Source organism: Peromyscus leucopus, chromosome 16_21 (genome assembly GCF_004664715.2).
Source record: "Peromyscus leucopus breed LL Stock chromosome 16_21, UCI_PerLeu_2.1, whole genome shotgun sequence".
NCBI classification, from domain to species: Eukaryota; Metazoa; Chordata; class Mammalia; order Rodentia; family Cricetidae; genus Peromyscus; species Peromyscus leucopus.
This window is the reverse complement of record NC_051084.1, coordinates 32,516,099-32,538,942: the sequence shown is the minus strand read 5'-3', so window position 1 is coordinate 32,538,942 and position 22,844 is coordinate 32,516,099. Positions and strand designations below refer to the sequence as shown.

General features: G+C 40.9%; 1 protein-coding gene and 1 non-coding gene across 5 annotated transcripts in view; both read right to left on the bottom strand.

Moving 5' to 3' along the window:
* Ccar1 (cell division cycle and apoptosis regulator 1) overlaps window positions 1-22,844 on the bottom strand; it is a 51,906-nt gene that overhangs the window by 10,241 nt on the left and 18,821 nt on the right. For 3 of the 4 annotated variants that reach the window (XM_028881109.2, XM_028881108.2, XM_037200048.1), the window contains 11 exons: window positions 20,819-20,948; window positions 19,964-20,125; window positions 15,331-15,556; window positions 14,728-14,841; window positions 14,057-14,223; window positions 13,108-13,318; window positions 12,220-12,303; window positions 7,491-7,676; window positions 3,430-3,621; window positions 915-1,154; window positions 71-182 (listed from right to left, as the gene is read on the bottom strand). In XM_028881109.2, coding sequence (XP_028736942.1) covers window positions 71-182; window positions 915-1,154; window positions 3,430-3,621; window positions 7,491-7,676; window positions 12,220-12,303; window positions 13,108-13,318; window positions 14,057-14,223; window positions 14,728-14,841; window positions 15,331-15,556; window positions 19,964-20,125; window positions 20,819-20,948 — 1,824 coding nt within the window. The remainder of the gene's footprint in view (window positions 1-70; window positions 183-914; window positions 1,155-3,429; window positions 3,622-7,490; window positions 7,677-12,219; window positions 12,304-13,107; window positions 13,319-14,056; window positions 14,224-14,727; window positions 14,842-15,330; window positions 15,557-19,963; window positions 20,126-20,818; window positions 20,949-22,844) is intronic. The other variant, XM_028881110.2, reaches the window with a different exon arrangement.
* Window positions 14,353-14,417, bottom strand: LOC114701140. Its single transcript, XR_003735790.1, has one exon. It is a non-coding gene; the product is annotated as a small nucleolar RNA SNORD98 (small nucleolar RNA).

Below are 22,844 nucleotides of genomic sequence, written 5' to 3'. Positions count from 1 at the left end.
GTCTTCCACAAACTGGGAAAGCAGAAACTATCTGGCCCGTCCTCCAGTTCTGAGGTCACCTACTGCGTACCATCTTCCTCATCCTCGGCGTCTTCCGCCTCCATCGGGTCATACTCATCCTGATTATTATCTTCTTCCGTTTCATCATCATCTTTAGAATCCTCTTTCCTTTTTTCTTCTTTCTGTAATTTAAGATGCCTTAAAATTAACCAATATTATGACAAGACAGACAAGCAAACCGAAGTCATTAAATGGATGTGTTTGTAACAAGTCCAATTACAGATTTCTTGCAACATAGTGACCTATTCAAGGATGGCATGGTGGGCATGTCCACAATCTGAGCACTTGGAAGGTGAAGGCAGGAGAATGAGGAGGTCCCAGGTCACAGCAAGACAGACAAAGGACAGAGAAACAGAAAAAAAGGAAGAAGGGATAGAGAGTTGCCTCAGACATACAGAGCAGTGAACCGCCGCTCTTCCAGGGAACCTGCCCAGCACCCACATGGCAGCTCACAACCATCTGTAACTTAACTTCAATCTCAGGGGAGCCACACTCTCTTCTGACTTCCACGGTCACCATGCACACACACAGAGCATAGATACACATACAGGCAAAACATATACATTAAAATAAAAAGAAAGAAAAGGAAGAGAGGGAAGGAGGAAAAGAAAGCAGAAAATTAGCTATAGATATTTAGGCTTTGCTATGTGGCTCAGGCTGGACTTGAACTCCTGACTCTCCTTTTCCACCTTTGATATATAGGATTACACAAGCTCTAGTTTTTTGAGACACTCTCATGACCTGTCTCAGATACCCAACACAATATCCAACACTTTCAGTTTGGCTTTGGTTCCCGTCTAGAGGTTAGAAGTGCATATTTCTAAGTTCTGTTGCCTATCCTGGAAATTACAGACCTTCCTCTCATCTCTGTCTTCTTTTTTGTCTTTATCATCGCCTGATTTTCTCCGTTTTGGTTTTGGATCATCAGTATCATCATCCCTTTCTTCTTTTTTATCTTTTCTCTCATCTTTTTTGTTTTTCTTCTCCTTTTCTTTCTTGTCCTCTTTCTCAGGAAGAGAGAGTAATGATTTGTATATTCTGACTCCAAAATCTCTTTGAAGCATTTCATTGAAAAGTTCTGCAAACAATGAAACCTATAAAAAGACACCAACATTAATCCAGACAAATTCAATACAAATACTGAATAAATCCAGCAGTTAATCATATATCATGCACTATCTTGCCACACATATTATCTATACCTCTAGGAGAGCTGTTAATATTTTATGAGGGAGATAAAGAAGAAATCAAGCACTATAAAAATGGATGTGAATGATGTCAAGACTATGAAATCCTCAAAAGAACTAGTTGTGGTGGTGGTGCACGCCTTTAATTCCAGCCCTTAGGAGGCAGAGGCAGGCAAAACTGTGACTTCCAAGCCACTCTGGTCTATTTATGAGTTCCAGGCCAGCCACCGCCATACAGTGAGACCCTGTATATAAATAAATAAATATCCTCAAAGAACAACATTTAAAAAAAAATTTTTTTTCTAGACAAGGTTTCTCTGTGTAGCCTTGGCTGTCATGGAACTCATTCTGTAGACCAGGCTGGCCTTGAACTCACAGAGATCCACCTGCCTCTGCCTCCCACGTGCTGGGATTAAAGGTGTGCACCAACCACCACCACCCAAAAAATATTTTTAAAGACAAGATCTTTCTATGGTACGGCAGGCTGGCTTTGAACTCATGTTCCATATGCTTCACACTGCTAAATGCTGGCATTACAAGCTCATGTTGTTATGCTCTGTGTAAAAGATGTACTGCTGGCCGGCGGTGGTGGCGCACGCCTTTAATCCCAGCACTTGGGAGACAGAGGCAGGCAGATCTCTGTGAGTTCGAGGCCAGCCTGGGCTACCAAGTGAGTTCAGGAAAGGCGCAAAGCTACACAGAGAAACCCTGTCTCGAAAAACCAAAAAAAAAAAAAAAAAAAAAAAAAAAAAAAAAAAAAAAAAAAAAAAAAAAGATGTACTGCTAAGCATGGTAGTATGTTCCTGTAAACTCAGCATTTGGGAGGTAAGGCTGGAAGATCAACAGTTCACCATTATCCTTGGTCACATGAGACTGACTCAAAAAACTAGAGCTGGGTATAGTGCTGTATACCTGTGATCCCATATACAAAGGTAGAAAAGAGGAGGATCATGAGTTCTTCAAGTCCAGCCTGAGCCAAATAGCATGTTTGAGACTAGACTGGGTGGCATGAGATACCATCTCACAATAAACAAACAAACAAAAACTGGAACCATATAAGCAGAACAAACACACCGAAAACAGAATGTAAATATTGTTATACTTGGTGATGCATTGATGTAATTGGCTCTAAAAATACTGAAGCAGAAGAATCATAAGTTGAAGGCCTGACTAGATTACAGATTGAACTGAAGGCCAGCCTGAAGACTCAGCAAGACTACTAACAGTAAAAACAGGTTGGAGAGGTAGCTCAGTGGTAGAGGTTTGCATAGCATGCATGAGCCCCTGAGCTCAATACCAATAGAGAGGAGCTGGGCATGGTGGTGCATGCCTGGGAGGCAAGTGGATTTCTGCGAGTTCCTGGCCAGACAGAACTATGTAGTAAGACCCTGTTGAGATAGAGAGAGACGAGAGACAGAGACAGGCAAAACAGAACACAAACTCAAGTTGAAAGATAATACCACTTATTTTCTCTTACAATCCAAGCAGTCACAAAATTTTCAAATCCATTAAATGGTATTTTAATTCTAAAGAAAACAATAAAACATTACACCATCCTTAAGAAAGACAACTAGGGGCTGGAGAGATGGCTCAGTTTGATTCCCAGCACCCACATGGAGGTTTGTAAACATCTGGAACTCCAGATCCAGGGGACCTGACCCTCTCTTCCGGCCTCTACAGGCGTCAGACACACATGTCAAGCACAGACATACACAGTGACAGAACAACCACCCAAAGAAACAATGCGACACACAAGGTATGAGTCTCCTGACACCTCTCAGGAATGCCCACAGGACAGTCACAGGAGCACAGGTTTGTGACTGCAGCACAGAAGACAGAGCCTGGCCTATACAGCAAGATCAGCTAGGGCGCTACTAGAAATAGTCTCCAAAAAAAAAAAAAAAAACCAAAATGAAAAACAAAGAATAACTTACATCTAATTGGTAATTTACAGCAAAAAAAAAGACAAAACCACAGCAAAGGACTGGGACAGCTAAAGTTGGTCTGTTGTGTCTAGTAAGAGACCTTAGAGGATAAATCTGACTTTCTCATCACAAACAATGGTGCCCAAACGACACAAACAATGGGAACAATCATAGAAACACTCAAGGATTCAAGAAATTCATTGAAGAGTCAGTCACAACTGTGGGCATCATCTGGATAATTCCAACTTTAACATTACCTCGAACGAATGCTCTTTGTTATCTTCCAATCTGTAATCCAAAAGGACACTCAAAGACATGATGCTGCAATCAAACTTGCCACTTTTTGCAGCCCAGTTTGGATGGACAATGATGGCTGGTTCATCCGGCAAAATGTACCTTCTTTCTTGACGCTGCCGTTCCATTTCCTCTTGTCGCTTTCTCTCTTCCTCCTGGACATGGGAGATTTTAAAGCACGATGAGGCTTCCATGTACAAAGTGCATGTGTACTGAAATGTACTCTAGTTATAAAATAAAATAAAGGAGCTGGGTGTGGTGGTTCATGACTGCAATCCCAACACTTGGTGGCAGAGACAGAAGGATGACCTCGAGTGAGTGAGTATCAGGCTAGCTTCTACTACAGAGTGAGTTCTTGTTTCAAAAAAACAAAGATCAAAATCCTCTGACTTCTTACAGTGATAATAATGGTTAAAAACAGAGACAGAACCTTTTACGGCTCTTGATTCTTTCTTCATTTTCCTTGGTTACACTGGTTTATTTAAGGGGGCAGGAGCACCTGTGTGGAGGTCAGCAGACAGGTAATTATTTCTCTCCTTCCACTATGAGTTCTAGAGATTGAACTGCTGTTGTCAAGCTTAGCAGAAGTGTCAAAGAAAAATCTGACTTTTAAAAATAACTTCACTAGGGCTGGAGAGATGGCTCAGCCGTTAAAGGCTAGGCTCACAACCAAAAATAACTTCACTAAAGGATACCAAGCTTTCCTGAGGAAACAGTCTGTTCCTGAGCTAGGATATGGACAGTACACACCCTATCCTGCTCTAAAGCAGCGACAGAAGCTGAAGGACTCAAGCCCTGGCCGGCTCTGGAACAGTATCATCATCCAAAAGATATTTATAACCCACGGAATAAAACAAGAAACCACAAACTCCACAAACTGCCTAGGAACATAGTAAATTTCTTGTTGTCACAAGAAATGTCCTCAAGAAGTCCCCAGAATCACCAGGCCTAGCAGACAGTCTGCCAGAGCAGAGGCTGGCTCCCTTCATGCCCAATCTCTCTCACTTGGTGCTACTGAGGAAGCACTGACTTGCTGTCTGTCAGCTGAGGTATCACAATACGAAGGCAAGGCTGGTGGACATTAATCTCAGAACCCAGGAGGCAGAGGCAGGCCGATCCCTGACTTCAAGGCCACCCTGGTCTACATTCAGAGTTAGTTCTAGGACAACCAGGGCTACACAGAGACCCTGTCTCAAAAACCAAACAAACAAGAAACCAATAAGGAACTATGCTACACATGCTTGTGATCACAGCACATGAAGAGTCAGAGACAGGAAGAGGATCATAAGGACAAGCCTGGTTTACATAGAGACTTCCAGGCCAGCCAGAGTCACATCAGTAGTACCTTATCCCAAAAAGTCAATTAAAACGGGGGATGGGGGGAGGGGTGAATCAGTGAGTAAAGGACCTTGCTGCCAACCCTGATGACCTAAGTTTGACCCCCAGACCCACAGGGTAGAAGAAGAAAATCAACTCCAGCAATTATCCTGTGACCTCTGGGCAAGTTCAGTGGCATGTTCAATCCCACACAGAATAAATAAATACAAATGAATTCTTTTGTATATTTGAGACAGGGTCTCATTATATATCTCTGGCTGTTCTGGAACTTACTATGTAGAGTAGGTTGGCCTTGGAATTCACAGAGATCCACCTGCCTCTGCTTCCTGGGATTCAAGTTCTGTGCCACCGCCTCCATTTATGTCATTCTTTTTGTTTTGTTTCTCTAACAGTCCTGCCTGTCCTGGAACTCTCTTTGTAGACCAACCTGGCCTCGAACTCAGATCCACCTGCCTTTGCCTCCCGAGTGCTGGGATTACAGGTGTGTGCCACCACGACCAGGCTCAATCTACTTACTCTTGAAAGACTTCAAAAGTCAGTGAAAAGACCATGGGGAATAGTACTTGCTATGAAAGCCTAAACACCCAAGTAAGTATCCACTGCCCACCTCTCACCCCTTAACCCAAGGTGAAAGAGAACCAAGGTGTGAAATTTCTTCACTTACACACACGCTAATAATAAAAATTAAAAAAAAAAAAAAGACCTTGGGCTAGAGAGGGCTCAGTGGTTGAGAGCATGTATCTTGAAGAGGACCCAGGTTTGTTTTTCCAACCACTCACATGGGGGCTCACAATCATCCATAATTTCAGTTCTAGGAGACCCAGCATCCTTTTCTGACTTCTGTGGGCACCAAGCATGTGGTGCACCATGTTGAAAAAATATTCTTGCAAATAAAAATAAAATAGATAAACCTTAAGGAGGGGAAAAAAAAAAAAAAGACTTCAAGGCCACTTTACTAACAACACTGACTGACTCGTTTTTGCAGCTGTCTGGAGAGGACAGGAAAGCCCGGCATCTCTGCCTTCACTATGCCTGTACCCTCTGCTCCCTTCTCATTTGGGCCAGTGTCCACTCAGCTGTCTTAAGAAATGATGATCATCTGAGAAGTTAAACCGAAAAGTAGAATACAGAGTGAATTTGACCTACACTTACCTAGTCTGCCTCTCCTAGGCTTACGGCTGAAGATACCTACTAACAACAACTATGACAAGAAAATGACATGAATTTTACTCCTCCCTTTCCAGTGAGCTTAGGAGAGCCTCCTGGATGCACTACTCAAGGTAGCTCCGCCGTTCCAGGCACACGTCCTCCCAGGCCTGGCTTTCTGCAGGGCACCGGGCTCCAAACTCAGGTCCTTGTACTACCTGAACCACTGGCTCATCCTCAGTCTATCTACTATCATCTCCATTTCGATGAGCACATTTCCCAACTACCCCAGAACTCTCTTCTCTCCCCAGTGATGGGATCCAACTCAAATGCACATTAGACTAGTGCCTTTCCATAGAGCTACACTCCAAGGTCCTCAAACTTAAAGACATTGATTTCTGAGCCAGGCACATGTCTGTAGCCTCAGTTCTCAAGAAGCAAAGGCCAAGTCACAGGATCTAAGCCAGGAGGGCTTCCCAGTGAGTTCTAGGCCAGTCTGAACTATTCAGTGATACCCTCTCAACCAAAAAAAAAAAAAAAAAAAAAAAAGGTTGGTTTGTCATGTCTCACTAAACTCCTTTACTCTAGGACAGCATCTACATTTCTTTTGAAATTCATTAACTACATGACCTTTTAAAACAAAAATTCTGGCAAGCTATTTTGAGTTTTGTGCTCTATATTCTTTTTTCTTTATGTGTACAAGTGTTTGGTCTTCCTACCTATGTTAACTACATGCCTAGTGCCCTCTGAGGTCAGAAATGGGCAGTAGATCCCATAGGGAGTAGCGGATGGGCTGATTTAATGTGTATTCTGACATGAGCAAGGCTGGCCCATGGTAAATTGGACAAGCTGTTACTCATATGAGCCAGGCTTAAGAGGAATGGCAAAGTTTGACTTGGAGTCTGTATATGAGCGTTTATGGATCAGATCAGTGTGTGTAAAGGCTAGCAGCTTCAGTTAGCTCCTCCTGGGTGTTTACAGCCTAAGATGGCTAACCTACCGAGATCTCATACCCAGACTAGCCAAACTTTCCTCCACACTGGACTCCATGAACAGGACAGGTAAGGTTCCGGGATGCAGCGGTACTGATTAGGAAACCCCCTGTGATTGCAGCTTCATTTCTATGGGTCTTTCCTTTCTCCATCGAGGATGCAACAGATCCCCTGGAACTAGTTAAGGATGATTGTGAGCCATCATGTTGGTGTTTGCTGGGCACTGAACCCAGGCCCTCTGCTAGCACAGCAAAAGCTTTTACCTCCGGAGCCACCCATCCAGGCCCTCCCACCCACCACTTTTGATAAGGAAAGCAATCATCACAGCCCAGGTTGGTCTCAATTTTAAGATCTTCTACCTCATGAGTACTGAGTACTCAGTTCAGACCAGCCTGAGCTAGCAAAGCAAAAAAGTCTTTTAAAATCTGTATTTTACTGTATTTAAATTATAACTCAAAACTACATACATACACAACTTGTCACATGTTCCAAGAACTCCCTCTACACAGTATTAATAACATTACAGTACGCAAATGTGGACTACATACCTCTTTATCATCCTCAGACTTCCTATCATCCTCCTCTTCCTCTTCCTTCTCAGACTTCTCTAATTCCTTCTGCTCTTCTTTCTGTTCTTCTACTTTAAGCTGTTTTGTCAAGCGAGCTATTAACTGGGATTTTAGTCCTTTGGAACTAAGAGCTCGACTTTCTAATTCTTTTCGGAGATCATTTACCTAAATATATGGAGCATAAAAACACAGAAGAAAAAAAGTATGATATAAAAAAACAAATTCTCTTTTGTCTGATCCTTAAAAGTTGTAAATTCAAGACTAGTGTGGTCTACATAGGAGGTTTCAGGCAATGCAATCCAGGGCTACATACAGTGAGACACTGTTTCAAAAAGCCAAAATTAGTGCAAGAGATGCTGACCATCCAGTGCTTTTTGAAAAGGCAAAATGATAGACTATTTTTGGAAAATAATTTAAAACCTGTGCTCTTGAGTATGTACACAAAGGCACACTGGCCGGGGCACTTGTGATGATGGTCAGAGGACAACCTTCCAGTAGGCAGTTCCTGCCTTCCACCATGTTGAGGCTGGGTCTATCATTTCTGCTACCTTCCGGATGCCACCACAGCTGTTTTATCTGTGTTCCTGGAATCAACTTTACTCGTGAAGGCTTGCATAGTGGCATGTTTACCAATGAGCCATCACCCTGACCCTTTTGTTTTCCCGAGACAGTTTCGTGTAGCCCAGGCTGGTCAAAAGTGCTTATGTAGCAGAGGCAGGGCCTGAATTTCAGATCTTCCTGTTTTCACCTCCCAAGTATTTATTGGGATAACAGACACATATCATCAAACCTAGCTCTCGAATATTTTTTTTTTAAGATTTGTTTTTGTTGTTTCAAAACACAGTTTTTCTGTGTAGCCCTGGCTTTCCTGGAACTCAATTTGTAGACCAAGTTGGCCTCACATACACAGAGATCCGTGTGCCCCTGCCTCCTGAGTGCTGAGATTAAAGGCACATGCCACCACTGCTGGCTTTATTTTACTTTTAATTACAGGTATGTGCATATGTCTGTGTACATGAGTGCTTGTGCCCATAGGCATCAGATCAATCTGGAGCTGGAGTTACAAGTGGTGTGGGCTGCCCTATGTGAGTGCTGAGATTGAACTCCTGTCCTCTAAAGAGGCAATACTCACTCTTAAGTACTTAGCCAACTCTTGAAACCCCCAAACAAGTTGTAAAATGCTTAAGACTATTTTAAGCCAGGTGAGGTGGCACACACAAAGAATCCCAGCATGAGGCCAAGCTTGGCAATACTGTGAAAAATCTATCTCAAAGAAATGTTGGTTTTGTTTTTGTTTTTTTATTTTGAGACAGAGCCTCTGTAATCCTGGCTACCCTGAAACTTACTCTGTAGACCAGGCTGGTCTTAAATTCAGAGATTCACCTGCCTCTGCCTCCTGAATGCTGGGATTAAAGATATGTGCCACCACTACCCGGCAAAAACAAGTATTTTAGGGCTGGAGAGGTGGCTCAGCAGTTAAGAGCACTGACTGCTCTTCCAAAGGACCCAGGTTCAATTCCCAGAACCCACATGGCAGCCCCAACTGTCTGTAACTCCCAGATCTGAAACTCTCACACAAACATACATGCAGGTAAAAACACCAATGCACATTAAATAATAATAATAAATAAATATTTTAACAAAACACAGAATCCATACTGAAGAGAATATAATGTTTAAAAATAATTACACTGGGGCTGGGCATGGTGACATTATGCCTTTAATGCCAGCATTCGAGAGGATGACATGTGGATCTCTGATTTCTAGGCCAGCCTGGTTTATAGAGCAACTTTCAAGAAAGCCAGGGCTACACAGAGAAACTATGTCTTGAAAAACAAAACCAAATAAATATTACACTGGGAAAACTAATGCTAAGTGAAAAAGGACAATATATACTTTTTATATGTAACACATTAAAACCAAGCAATCATCAAAAACTTTGTACTCAGTAAGAAAGAAGCTAGAAGGAAAGAAATTGAGAAAACATTTTATCCCATGTATTTATTTAGGGGAGGGTGTGCTATTGTAGTGGTCAGAGAACAACTGCTGGGAGCGGACTCTCCACCACATAGGTTCTGGGGATCAAATTTAAATCATGAGCTTCAGTGACAAAAGCTTCTATCCACTAAGATAGTTCATTGGTCCCTGCCTATGAATTTTATTAGGTTATATTGAATAGGCATGAGTAAATTTTTTATGTGTAACTGAAAAAGGAAAGTATTTGTTATTAATAATCAAAAGAAATACAAGTTGGTTTTGTTTTTTCTTTGAGACAGTGTCTAGCTATATACACTAGGCTGGCTTCAAACTCAGGACTCTCTAGGCTCGGTCCAAGTGCTGGGAATGCATATACCCCTATGCTTAGTTATGTGGGTGTTTTTGGTTTTTTTTTTTTTTTTTTTTTTTTTTTGGTTTTTCAAGACAAGGTTTCTCTGTATTCACAATGAAGACCATGCTGACCTTAAACTCAAGTGATCCCCAGTTCTGGCATTAAACTCATGCAGTACTACTGCCTGGCACATATTTTAAAATAAAGAAATTTATAGATTCAAGTCAGGTGCAATGATATGCATCGTTAATCTCAGCACTCTGGAGGCAGAGGTAGGCAGAACTCTTGACTGAGGCCAGCCAGAGCTACAGAGTGAAAACAAAAAACAAAATCAAAGATTCATTTAGTTAAGTATGATACATGCCTATAGACCCAAATATGCATGAGGTTGAAATAGAAGGTCCATTAGAGACTAAAAGTTTTAATATAGCCTGAGCAATATAGTAAGACCTTATTTCAAGGATCAACTGGAGCCTGACCTGGAACTTGCTCTGTAGACCAGGCTGTCCTCCACCTCACAGAGATCTGACCTGCCTCCCGAGTGCTGGGATTAAAGGTGTGCGCCACCACCGCCGGCTCAACCACCTGCAATTCTACTTCCAGGTAGCAGGTACGCATGTATGTGTTGCATATACACACATGCCTCCTACATACACATACAAGTTGTTGGACATGGAGTTGTTGGTACAGCACTTGGGAGGTAGAAGCAGTAGGATCAGAAGTTCAAGACCATCCTCAGCCATATAGCAAGCTCGAGAACACCTTAGGTCACATGAGACTCTATACTAAAAATAAATGAAACCATTTTTACAAAATACCTGGCAAGACAGTTCAACAGGTAGAGTGACTTGCCAAAGCACCTGATATCCAAGTTTGATCCTTGAAACTCACGTAACAGAAAAGGAGAAGCAGCACCCACAAGTCGTCCTTTGACGTCTCCACATGTGTTGTGGTAAGCTAATGCCACCTCCCCAAATGTTAAAACAAACAAAACAACAAAACAAAATATAACTAAAAGAGTATCAAATATTAAATCCAAGTAATGAGGCCAAGTGCCCTAACATGCACTCAGAAGGCAAAGCCAGGTGGATTTGAGTTTGAGGCTAGCCTGGTCTACACATCAAGTCCCAGGCCATGGAGAGACCCTGTCTTTTTTTTTTTTTTAGTTTTTCGAGACAGGGTTTCTCTGTGTAGCTTTGCGCCTTTTCCTGGAACTCACTTGGTAGCCCAGGCTGGCCTCGAACTCACAGAGATCCGCCTGCCTCTGCCTCCCAAGTGCTGGGATTAAAGGCGTGTGCCACCACCGCCCGGCTGAGACCCTGTCTTAAAAATATAGCTGTCATACAAATGATCAGTAAGGATGAGTATCTGGTCTGATCAAATTAAAGGCCCACAGAGGCAGAACCACATGATTACTAGTCCAGATTTACTATTAATAAACCCTAGCACAGCTGTCTTAATCAAAGATTTTTTTTTAAGTTCTTATTTTCTTTCCCAGTTTAATGGTAAACTTACCTACATTTCACTTTGAAATTGATTACAAAAATCAAATTTACTACCAGGTGTAGTAGCCCACACCTTTAATCCCAGCACTCAGGAGGCTGAGGAAAACAGACGGGATCTCTGTGAGTTTGAGGCCAACCTGATCTACAAAGTGAGTTCCAGGACAGCCAGGGCTGTTACTCAGATCCTCCTGCTTCTGCCAAGTGCTGTGATCAAAGATGTGCGCAACCACCACCTAGCCAGATTTACCTTTTTCTTCTCCTATTCTCCCTTATTTAGGCATAAAAATCCTGCAATCCTAGTCACTTTCCAAACCAGAAAACAGTGCTGTCAACATAATTATACTGGAAGCCTTGGCAGATACTATATATCGGAACTATACATACAGCCTCATAATTTATATATGTACAGGCACAATACATCATAGTTATAGAAAACTAGAGCACTTCATTTTGAATGCCCCACACCCTTTTATATTATTTACTTATCTATTTTTGAGTTTTTGAAAGGTTTCTCTGTGTGGCCCTGTCTGCCTTGGAACTAGCTCTACAGGTCTCAAACTCAGAGACCTGCCTGTTTCTGCTGGAATTAAAGGTGTGTGGGCCATCGTGCCCCCCCCCCTCTAAAGATAGGGTCTCACTCTATAGCCTAGGCTATCCTAGACCTCACTCTCCTGAAATGCACGGCAATCCTCCTGCTCTTGCCTCCCAAATCCTGAGATAATGGATATGAGCCACCACACCCAGGTTGACGATTTCCTACTTGAAACACTTCTCTCAGTCTCAACACACTAATTTCTGTTCTGAAATTTAAAATTTTAAAGTCGTCTCACTTCGTGCTATTGTGTGCTACATAATATGCACCGTTTTCCATTACCTTCATTGCTTTTGGATCAAGCTTGGACCAATGGGTAGGAGTGGAGATTTCTTTCACTTCGCCATCATCCTTCTCTTCTTCATCCTAGCACACAAAGTTGAGAACAAAATTACCATTCTGAAATCTTCCAATGTCAGTCATTTATTCTTTAAAAGTCTGTTGCTGATCTGTGCAAGGTCACAATGTTTCAGATTGTCTTCTCCTAAAGTTATTCTTTAGGCAAGTCCACATACACACATTCTACCACTTTTAACTGACCACAAAGACATCAGCCAATCAAAGCCAGATCTGTGAAACACAAAAGGGTGATAAATTACAACACAAAGGATATCAGGGATACACAGACACTGCCGGTCTCCACTAACCACACAGTGTGTGATCTTGCCCCAATTTTCAAGCCACCCAAAGACTGATTTAGTCAGACCTTTGAAATGCACCCAAGACGTTGCCACATAGCCTGAAATTTCAAATGTCTCAGACTTGTGGTTGTCCAATTTCAAATATCCATGACTAGAACTGATGACCGTGAAAGAGAAAATTTTTTAAAATTTGAGAAAATGGCAAAATGTTTAAAATGGCTTAATACTGAACCTTGCTCAACAACTGGTCCCAGATTCCAGCAAATAGACCTATGATAAAAACAAAGTTCTGTGCAATATAAGCACAACTTTTTCTCTGAGGTCTCAGCACTCGTAAATTTCAGTTGGCAGAGCAGACAGGTTTATGAGAAGAGAAAATACAACTACCCTGCTGAAAGCTGGATTACCAGTCGCTGTTACCAGTTATGTTCCTCCATGTGTGTCTGTTATGTAGTGTGTGGTGTGCATTTGTGCCTGTGTTCCTGTGCCTGTGAGAAGCGGAAATAGAAAAGGGATTAGCGTTCAGTGCCTGTTCTCCATCAGCCTTCTTGCGTTCACCCTGAAGCTTCTCGACCAGCTGCTGCTTGTATCCTCGGGAGAGGGTTTCCCACTCTGAGCGGGTGGGAAGGCAATGCCAAACATCCGGGAAAAATAAAACCACTGTCTCCACATGAGCTGGAACTGTACGCCCCTTGTGGGTCTCCTCAGGGCGATGGTAGCGAATCTCTGCAAAACGGTACCTGTTGCAAGGGAAGAAGCATGTTGGAAAAAAAATTCTACAATACATTTTAAAGACCCTAGTTCACTTGTAGCACATCAAGTAAAGAAATTTTGCTGCAAGAACTTGAGGTTGGTCTAAAGAAAAAAAAAATTATAGAAGCCATAGTTCCTCTTTTGGTACATTTGTGTCATAGTTTATTGGTTAAAAGAATACATTTCCACAAACATTGCTGGTGTGCTTACAGAGCTACCCATACTTTAGAAAATACCTGAAGAAGCTGGAAAGCTGTTCAGATTTCATGTGCTAAAAAAAGAATATTCTCAATTAAATCGTAAGAAATACACTACAGTACACAAGACAAATAAGCCTCAAGAGAAAATATGGCTGAACAAAAATAATCGGCAACTACATCACTTTATATAACAAAGGAATTATAATGAAATGAAGTTCTCTCTGGACGATCTTCTCCAGCTATACATGAAATGAAAAGTATTTTTCAACATTCATCCAATTTCCAAAGAACAGCATAATGAAACATTTAGATTTTCGGTGTATTTTGATTAGTTCTTAATGCCCCTTCCCCAAAACATTTTTGGCACCAAATAAACTTTTGCTACAAATGGGGATTTTCCTTTGAGATTACCTGCACGACCAGTGTTGATAAAATAAGGAAAGGGGAAAGGCTGATTGACAAGAACAGCTACATAAACTATTAGAAAAGCACTCCTAATCAATCAAGAAATGAATTGGTACTTACCATTGTGTGCAGACACTTAGATCAATGCCTGTCAGAGCCTTACAACAACGAATGGCAGTCTTAATCAACACAGAGGGGTCTTTTTCTGGGTTTGGTCCATCCAACGAAGGAGACCAGTGGCCTCCAATGGCCATGGCTTCATCCTTGCCTTTCATGCCCACTAGAAACTAATTCAAAACAAAGAATCATTTACATATATAACATAGCCCATCAAATACAAATAGACACTCAGAAAGGAAAGGTACAAACCTTCCCAATAGCATTTTTACTACCTCTGGTATCTGTCAGTCAAGGAAGAGTTCAGTTCATCATGTTCCACACTGCATTTCAGCAATGGAATAGGATTTACACATCATAACTCATCCTCTAAATATTTCATCAGATAAGAGTTCTTTCAAAGAAACAAGCTATGTTTCAATACAAACTTTAAGGGCAGCCAAGAGATTTTACTAGGCTACGATTATAAAGCATCACATTCACAGTTGAACGAGAAAGACACAAATGACATACAGCCACATGCTAAAACAAGAAAAGTATCTCTAAGTATATGGAAGTAGATTATTATAAACTAACAAGATTTAAAATGTGCTTGTTTTCAATTTTGTGTAAACAAAATAAGAACTAAGATAAAGGAAAATACAACTAAAATCAAAACAAATAGTTCATTTTACCTTAACAAGTCTAGCAGGATGCTGAAATCCATCACGGAGTTCTTGTGGGTCTTCAGCAAGAGCACATGACTTATGATATAGATCCTCCATACTAGGGCTAGCCATCAGCATCACCTATGATAGTCAAATAATTCAACCCTGTCAAAAGTCTAGTCGTGTAGAAAGAATGAGAAGTACTACGAATTAACCTTACATGTAAGATTTTTTTCCCCCTAAAAATGGAATGTAAAATGCTACCCAAAAAAAAGAAGGGATTTTTCAGATCAACCTTTTAAAACAGAAGCAAACTGACTAAGCAATCTACTAAAAGCTCCCCTGAAGACCAATCTTTAGCACATTTATCCAACATTAAGTTTTACCCAGGTCTATAGGAAGTCATATGTTGCTCAAGATCAACTGGCTCACATTTTTGAAGTTTAAAATGACAAAAACAATAGCCATTGTTTTATAACGTAAGAATTAAGACAGTGGTTAAAATAACATTTTTTAAATAGCTAAGACAAAATCAGGCAGGGATTTGGGTCCTCTATCTAACAACCAGTTTCTAAAGGATAACTCCAAAAGCTCTGAGTTTCAAAAAGTGCATCCCAATGGAATACAAACCTTTGCACTGTATAGGTGGTCAGCATCAGGTGGATCAAGAACAGCCATATTTTTTTCTAAGGACTCTACTTCTCTGTGCATCACATAAAAATTGCAGTAATTCCCCAGTTGAAATGGTCTTGACAGAGGGAAAGCATCCACCCATGTAAACTGAGCATCAAAAAAGTCACTAGGAATATATAAATTCTGATAACGGCGCCTTAGTTCCATCATGTCACAACTGGAACTGAAAAATAGATATAAATAGTGAATAAACAGCCTTAAGACAGAAGGTGATGCATATATTCACTTACTTCTGAAGCTACATAAAGTTTGACAGAGTAAAAATGGACAGATTCAAATCTGAATAAGTACACTGCTAAATAAATGATATCTAAACGTTACTTCTACTTCTCTGTTTCTTGAGTGTAGCTTATAATTCCTTAGAGAAAAACCTTTAAAATAACTACAACTCCAATTCCAAAGAACATCTAAACAAAAGGAGTTCTCTCTCAGTTTGGAAGTATGCATACCTGAAAATAATTACACTTCATACATAAGTGTAAAAGAAGTGATGAGAGGCACCAAGTTAATATTTGAATACCTTTCAGCCACTTCTAAGATAAGTAGAAAAATACAATTTTCACTGTATAGTAAGTGCTTAGATCGAACATACTTAAATTGAAAAATTCACATGAGTCAGGTGTGATGGTACACACCTTTAATCCTAGCACTTCAGAGGCAGAGAGGAAGGCAGAAGTCTGTGAGTTCAAAGCAAATTCATATGAAATTAAAATCCACATCAGTTCTGATTACCCACATCTACATACCCTTCAATATGAAAGGCATCTATACCAGATTACTATGCAAAGAGGCGATATGTTTCTGGCTGTTTATAACTGACAATAACCTTTAAAAGATGTGTGTGTGTATACTGTCTCTGTGTTGCTTGTGCACCTGGTGCCAGAGGAGGTCAGAAGAAGGCATCAGACACTCTGGAAATGAACAGCTGTGGTAGCTGGAATGCTTGGTCTGCAGTTGGTAGGACTGTTTGGAAAGGGTTAGGTGTGGTCCTGTTGGAGATGTATCACTGGAGGAGGTGGTCTTGGAGGTTCCAGAAGCCCATGAAATTCCCAGTTACCTCTAGCTCTGCCCTGTGCTTATGAATAAGCTACTTCTACAGAGCCATGCCTGCCTGCCTGCTTGCCTACTGCCATAATATCTGCTATGATGGTCATGGAATCTACTACACTCTGGAACCATAAGCCACAAATTAAATGCTTTCTTTTATAAGTTGCCTTGTCATGTCTCTTTACAGCAATAGAAAAAAAAAAAAATTAAGGCAGTTGTCATGTAAGTAATGGGAATCAAGTTTGGGTCCTCTGGAAGAGCAAGCTAATATTCTTCAACACTGAGCCATCTCTTCAGCACTCTAATATTATTACAAATGATAATTTCATTTTCTTTAGTAGGACATTGGGGAAAAAGAAAAAAGAAAGAAAGAAAAAAGAAACTCAAGGATATTGAAGATAGGTCAATCTGGTAAAAGAATCAAGATATCTGCTAAGACCACAGTGAATGAAGTGGACAGGCAGGCATGGTGGCACAAGCCTGCCATCCCAGAATCTAGGAGGCAGAAACGAAAGGACTGGTAAAAGTCTGAGGTCAGCAGGTCTACAAATCAAGTTCCAGGGCAGCCAGTGCTACATAGTAAGATCTTGCTTCAAAAAAATCTAAGAGTAAAAATAAAAATTGGCAAAAATACCAACCAATCTATATGCAAAATTGTCTTTATTTGAAATTTAAAATAAGAAATCCAATATAAAAGAAAATGTCCTCATTTCAAGTCTAAATTAAAAAAATACAAATTGTCTGTGGATGTAGCTCAGTAGTAAAATGATTGTGGAATACCTAAAAGGTCCATGTGATGTAAAACACCAACACTTCCCTTCCAAAATAGGAACAGCAGGTATGTACAGCTAAAACATTGAGGGCTGCTGATATAATACCACTGCTGTTAAGACTCCACTGTCAGGGGCTGGAGAGATGGCTCAGAGGTTAAGAGCACTGACTGCTCTTCCAGAGGTCCTGAGTTCAATTCCCAGCAACCACATGGTGGCTCACAACCATCTGTAATGAGATCTGGTGCCCTCTTCTGACCTGCAGTCATACGTGCTGTATACATAATAAATAAACAAATAAATCTTTAAAAAAAAAAAAAAGACTCCACTGTCAGAGTAACAGAAATGTGGAAAAATACCACAAAAGCTTTATTTTTTAGATTCATTTAATTTTATATGTATATCTGTAGGTCTGTGTTTATGTGTGTGCACTATGTGCACTCAGGGACCAGAAAAGGGTGTAGGACCTCCTTAAACAGGAGTTAGGAGAAACTCAATGTGGGCGCTGAGAACCAAGCCCAGTTTCTCTAAAAGAGCATCAAGTACTCTTACCTACTGAAGCATTTCTCCAGCCCTTTCAGTTTTATTTTTATTTAAAGATTTGTTTATTATCACTTTTACTGATGTGTTATGTGCAGGCCTGTTTGTGGGTATGTGCACAGGGAGTTGTGAGCTGCAGAAGTGGTGCTGGGGATCAAACTCATGTCCTCTGCAAGGGCACTGCACACTGCTAGGACATTTCTTCAGGCCACTTCCTGCAATTTTATGTTTAAGGAAGAGAAGCGTGTCCAAATTTTCAAACACTAAAATGAACAAGTCATATTTTGCCACAAAGGGGTAACATCTATGATGAAACACAGAGGTTAAGTACAAACAAGCCTTTCCCTTCACACTATCTCATGAACATATTAGTGTAAGGAAATTGTGAGTTCAACAACTACAAATGAAGAGCTTTAAAATTTTGATTTGCGCCAAGCGGAGGTGGCACACGCCTTTAATCCCAGCACTCGGGAGGCAGAGTCAGGCGGATCTCTGTGAGTTCGAGGCCAGCCTGGTCTACAGAGTGAGTTAAAGCCCCCCCCCCCCAAACTACACAGAAAAACCCTGTATCAAAGAAAAACAAAAACAAACAAAAAAACCCTTTTATTTGCAATTGGTTCACCTGATGTTCCGGAAATTGTGGAAGTCTAACTGGAAAGAACTAGGTTAGTGTATTTCATATTCTATCAACAACTTTTCAGAGAAAAACTGGATACTGACAACAGATAGGAGAAAATAATTCTCCATGTAGCACTATTTTGGAGGCTGGGGAAGTGTTTTTGGATCCTTTTGGGTTTTTCTGAGATATTCCAACTATGTAAGAGTAAGCACAGATTAAAAAAACACTACTATAATGTAAGAATACTTGCTGATTTCACCCCAATTATATAACAATATCAAGGTAAAATTTTCTGGGCATTAAATAACAAATACTTAGTTTTCTAATCAAAACTTAATGTACAGAAATTTTAACATTTGATAGGCTAATATCATGAACGTTCACGTTATCCTTTTTTGAAAGGTAGAAACAGCCTCAGGTCACATAGCTACTTGTACAAATGCTGAACAGCTCTAAACACGATGTTTTTAATTTTACTGTGAATCTGGGATTTTTTAAATTTTTTTTTTGTTTGTTTGTTTTTTTAAGACAGGTTTCTCTGTGTAGCCCTGGCTGTCCTAAAACTCACTTTGTAGACTAGGCAAACCTCAAATTCACAGAGATCTGTCTGGCTCTGCCTCCTGAGTGCTAGGATTAAGGTGTGAGCCACCACTGCCCGGCTGGATTTTTTTCATTTTGATTTTTAGGACAGCATCTCTATGTAGTACTGGTTGTTCTGGAACTTGGTATGTAGACTCAGCTGGTCTCCAACTCACAGAGATCCATCCATCTCTGCCTCCCAAGTGCTGTTATTAAAGGCATGTGCCATCACATCCATCTGTTCATCTTTTTTCCACCTGTTATCTATGATCTAGGTGTACCATACTGCTCACTACCACCATGAATTACAGAGGATTTGTAACTGTTCTACACTAAGTCAAGTGTACAGATATTTGATTAAACTTCATGATAATTCTCTAAGTTTGTATGAGATTTTGTAGATGAGCTGAGAAATTTAGTTACCTCCTTCTCACTTCAGATTCTAAGGGTTAATCCATTAAAGACACAAGCATGTAAATTGTACAAGTTTGTGTATGTATATAATAGGTCAATGTTTCTATATTTCAGTACCCTGCCACAGTTAATCTTAAAACTGGCTAGACAATTTTATTATATCTTCATCACAGAACGGACTATTTGTGAATTTATCAGTAAATCCTGATCCTATATGATTCTAACCTTAAAGAAAAATTTCATTACAAAAAAGTGTTCTCTAGAAGCTTGCTTACTTATTGGTTGGTTTTGGAACTGGGACCGAATCAAGAGCCCCCAACATTAGACAAACACTCTAGTCCTGAACTATACCCCCAAACCATAGTTGCATCTTTTAAGTAGCTGCTATCCTAAATGTGCATCCAAAACTAATTCTCTTTATACAGAACTACATTCCAAATTCAAACTGCATTTCTGCCCTCATATAAATAGCACAAAATGTTACTAAATAAATTTTCTAAGAAAATATATCCACCATTATATTCTATACCAAACTACACAAACTATGACACTAATAATGAAATCAAACAAACAAACCAATGAACACGGCAGGGAAACTCACCAATCTAAAGAAAACTTTGAAAACTGCACTGTGTAGCGGGGAACAACACGTCGGACTCTCCGAGGGGATCGCTCTCTTTCTCTGCGGGGTGACCTCTCCCGGGAACGTTTCCTCTGAGGTGATCTTTCTCTGGATCTGCGTCTTTCTCTGTCCCTTTCACGACTTAAAGCAAGGATGTCTCAAATCACTCTGGGGCCCACGGGATGGCTCAGCAGGTGCAGGCTCCGCTGTCAGGCCTGAGGACCCGAGTTTTATTCCCAGAACCCACGCGGTAGAAGAGGACACACTCCCCCTAGTTTTCCTCTGACTTTCACATATATACCATGGCATGGGACCAGACGCAAATGAAATAAATGCAGTAAAAATAAAATCACTCATATTCATTGGCATTATAAAGTAGCACTTGCCAGGCATGGCGGTATACACCTGTAATCCTAACACTCAGAAGCAGAGGCAAGTGAATCTAGAAGTTCCAGGCCACCCAAGGCTGTATAGTTAAACACAAATAAATGGTTTTAATTTTTTTCTTTCTTTTACTTATTTATTTGTTAATTTTTAACAGAGTCTTGTTATATAGACCAGGCTGGCTTGGTACTCACTATGTAGTCCAGGATTGTTTCAGGCCTTGAACTTAGAGGAACTTCTAATTTGTTTTTTATTTTATGTCTACGAGTACTTTGCGTGCGTGCATGCGTGTGCACCACATGCATGCCTGAGAAAGGCAGAGGAGAGAATCAGAAGCCCCAGAACTGCCACCACATGGATGCTGGGAACCAGCCCTGGGTCCACGGCAGAGCAAACAGTGCTCTTACCTTGAAGCCATTTCTCCAGCCCACAAGTTACTTTCAAACATACCTTCGGTCATCTTTCCTATTAGGTACTTGATCCCCACGGTCACTCCGTCCTGAAAATCTAGACGGCGGATCTAGTCTCCGGGCCGGTTGAGGCTGTGATACTATTCGGACAGGAGGCTGCAATAAGCCAGCTTCAAAGGACAGAGAAGAAAAACAGAACAGTTCATTAAACAAAGCTCAGCACACACCACAAGGCTGAGGAAGATAGATAACCAAGTGAGTGGGTTCACCCAAGTGGTCAGTTTCCCAAGTCAACAAAATACATAGTTATTTCTAAAGGAAGAGGTATTGTTTAGTGGTTTCTCCCTGGTGCCAAAACATAAAAATTTCCTTTTTTAAATAACATAGTTATCTACTTTTCCACATAGGACTTTCAGTCAACTTCTTTGAAAGTACAATGGAAGCAGACTAGAAATAAATCTATGTCAAAACATAGAATATAGCTGGGCTGTATTGGTGCACTCCTTTATCCCAGCACTCAGGAGGCAGAGGCAGGCAAACTTCTGGGAGTTCGAGGCCAGCCTGGTCTGCAGAGGGAGTTCCAGGACATCCAGGGCTACACAGAGAAATCTTGTCCAGAAAAAAAAAAAAAAAAAAAAAAAAAAAAAAAAACACAAAACCAAGCAAGTAGACTGTGTATCAAAGTTCTTCATTGCCACGTGTGATGGGTTCACACCTTTAATTCTAGCACATGTGGGAGAGAGAAACAGGTAGATCTTTGTGAGTTCAAATCCCTGGTCTATGTAACAAAGTTCAGGACAGCCAGGGCTACATGGTGAGACCCTATATCCAAAAAAAAAAAAAAAAAAAAAAAAAAACCCAACCAGAATTCTAATGAAATTCTGTTGCAAACAAAACTGCCTTTGGCTTCTCAAATCTAGAACCATCAATATTGACTGTAATCAATCAGTGGAAAAGGGATGCAGACCAAAAGAACAGATTTTTTTTTTTTTTTCTCGAGACAGGGTTTCTCTGTATAGCTTTGCGCCTCTCCTGGGACTCACTTGGTAGTCCAGGCTGGCCTCGAACTCACAGAGATCCGCCTGGCCTTGGCTCCCGAATGCTGGGACTAAAGGCGTGCGCCACCACCGCCCAGCCAAGAACAGATTTTTTTCCATGGCTGGCTGGTCATATCATTACAACTAGTTTTATTTTTTTGGATGGTGCTGAGGACCAAACCCAGGTCCTTCCCTAGAGAACCAAACCCTTCCCTAGAGAAATCGAGCATTGTACTTCTTTGCCTATCTGTACATATGTGTACCATATTTGTGGCTTGTGCCCTTGGTGTCAGAAGGTGGTCTAGACAATGCAAAATTTAAATTCTCATCTCCTTTTCAACATTCCATAATTCTATGAAGACTTTAGAATATATTTTAAAACAAAAGGAAACAAACAAAAAATAACGAAAAAGACATTTTTCCAGCCAGCTTGTGGCAGCGTACAACGCCTTTCATAACAGCACTTAGGAGGCAGAGGCAGGTGGATCTCTGAGTTTGAAGCCAGTCTGGTCTACAGAGTGAATTCTAGGACAGCCAGGGTTACACAAAGAAAACTGCCTCAAAACAACAAAAAGAAGAAAAAAAAAAAAAAAAAAAAAGGGTGGAGTGGGGTGGGGTGGTGATATATCGTGTACCCTAATAAAATTTGCCTGAAGATCAGAGAACAGAAGAAGCCATAGGTTAAACACAGATGCCAGGCAGTGGTGGTACACACCTTCAATCCTACCACTTGGGAGGCAGAGATCCGTCTAGATCTCTGTGAGTTCAAAGCTACCCTGGACTACATGAGAATGACTCAGTCTAGGAGAGAAACAGCCAGGCAGTGGTGGCACACACCTTTAATTCCAGTACTAGGAAGCACACATGCCTTTAATACTGGGAAGTGATGGCTGGGTGGAGAAAGGTGTATAAGGCGTGAGGAGACGGGAACTAAAGACTTTTTGGCAGAAGTGTTCCTTTCAGCTAGAGGTTTTTTCAGGCTGAGGAGTCCTAGAGGTAAGATGTGGCTTGTTCTTTTGTCTCTCTGAT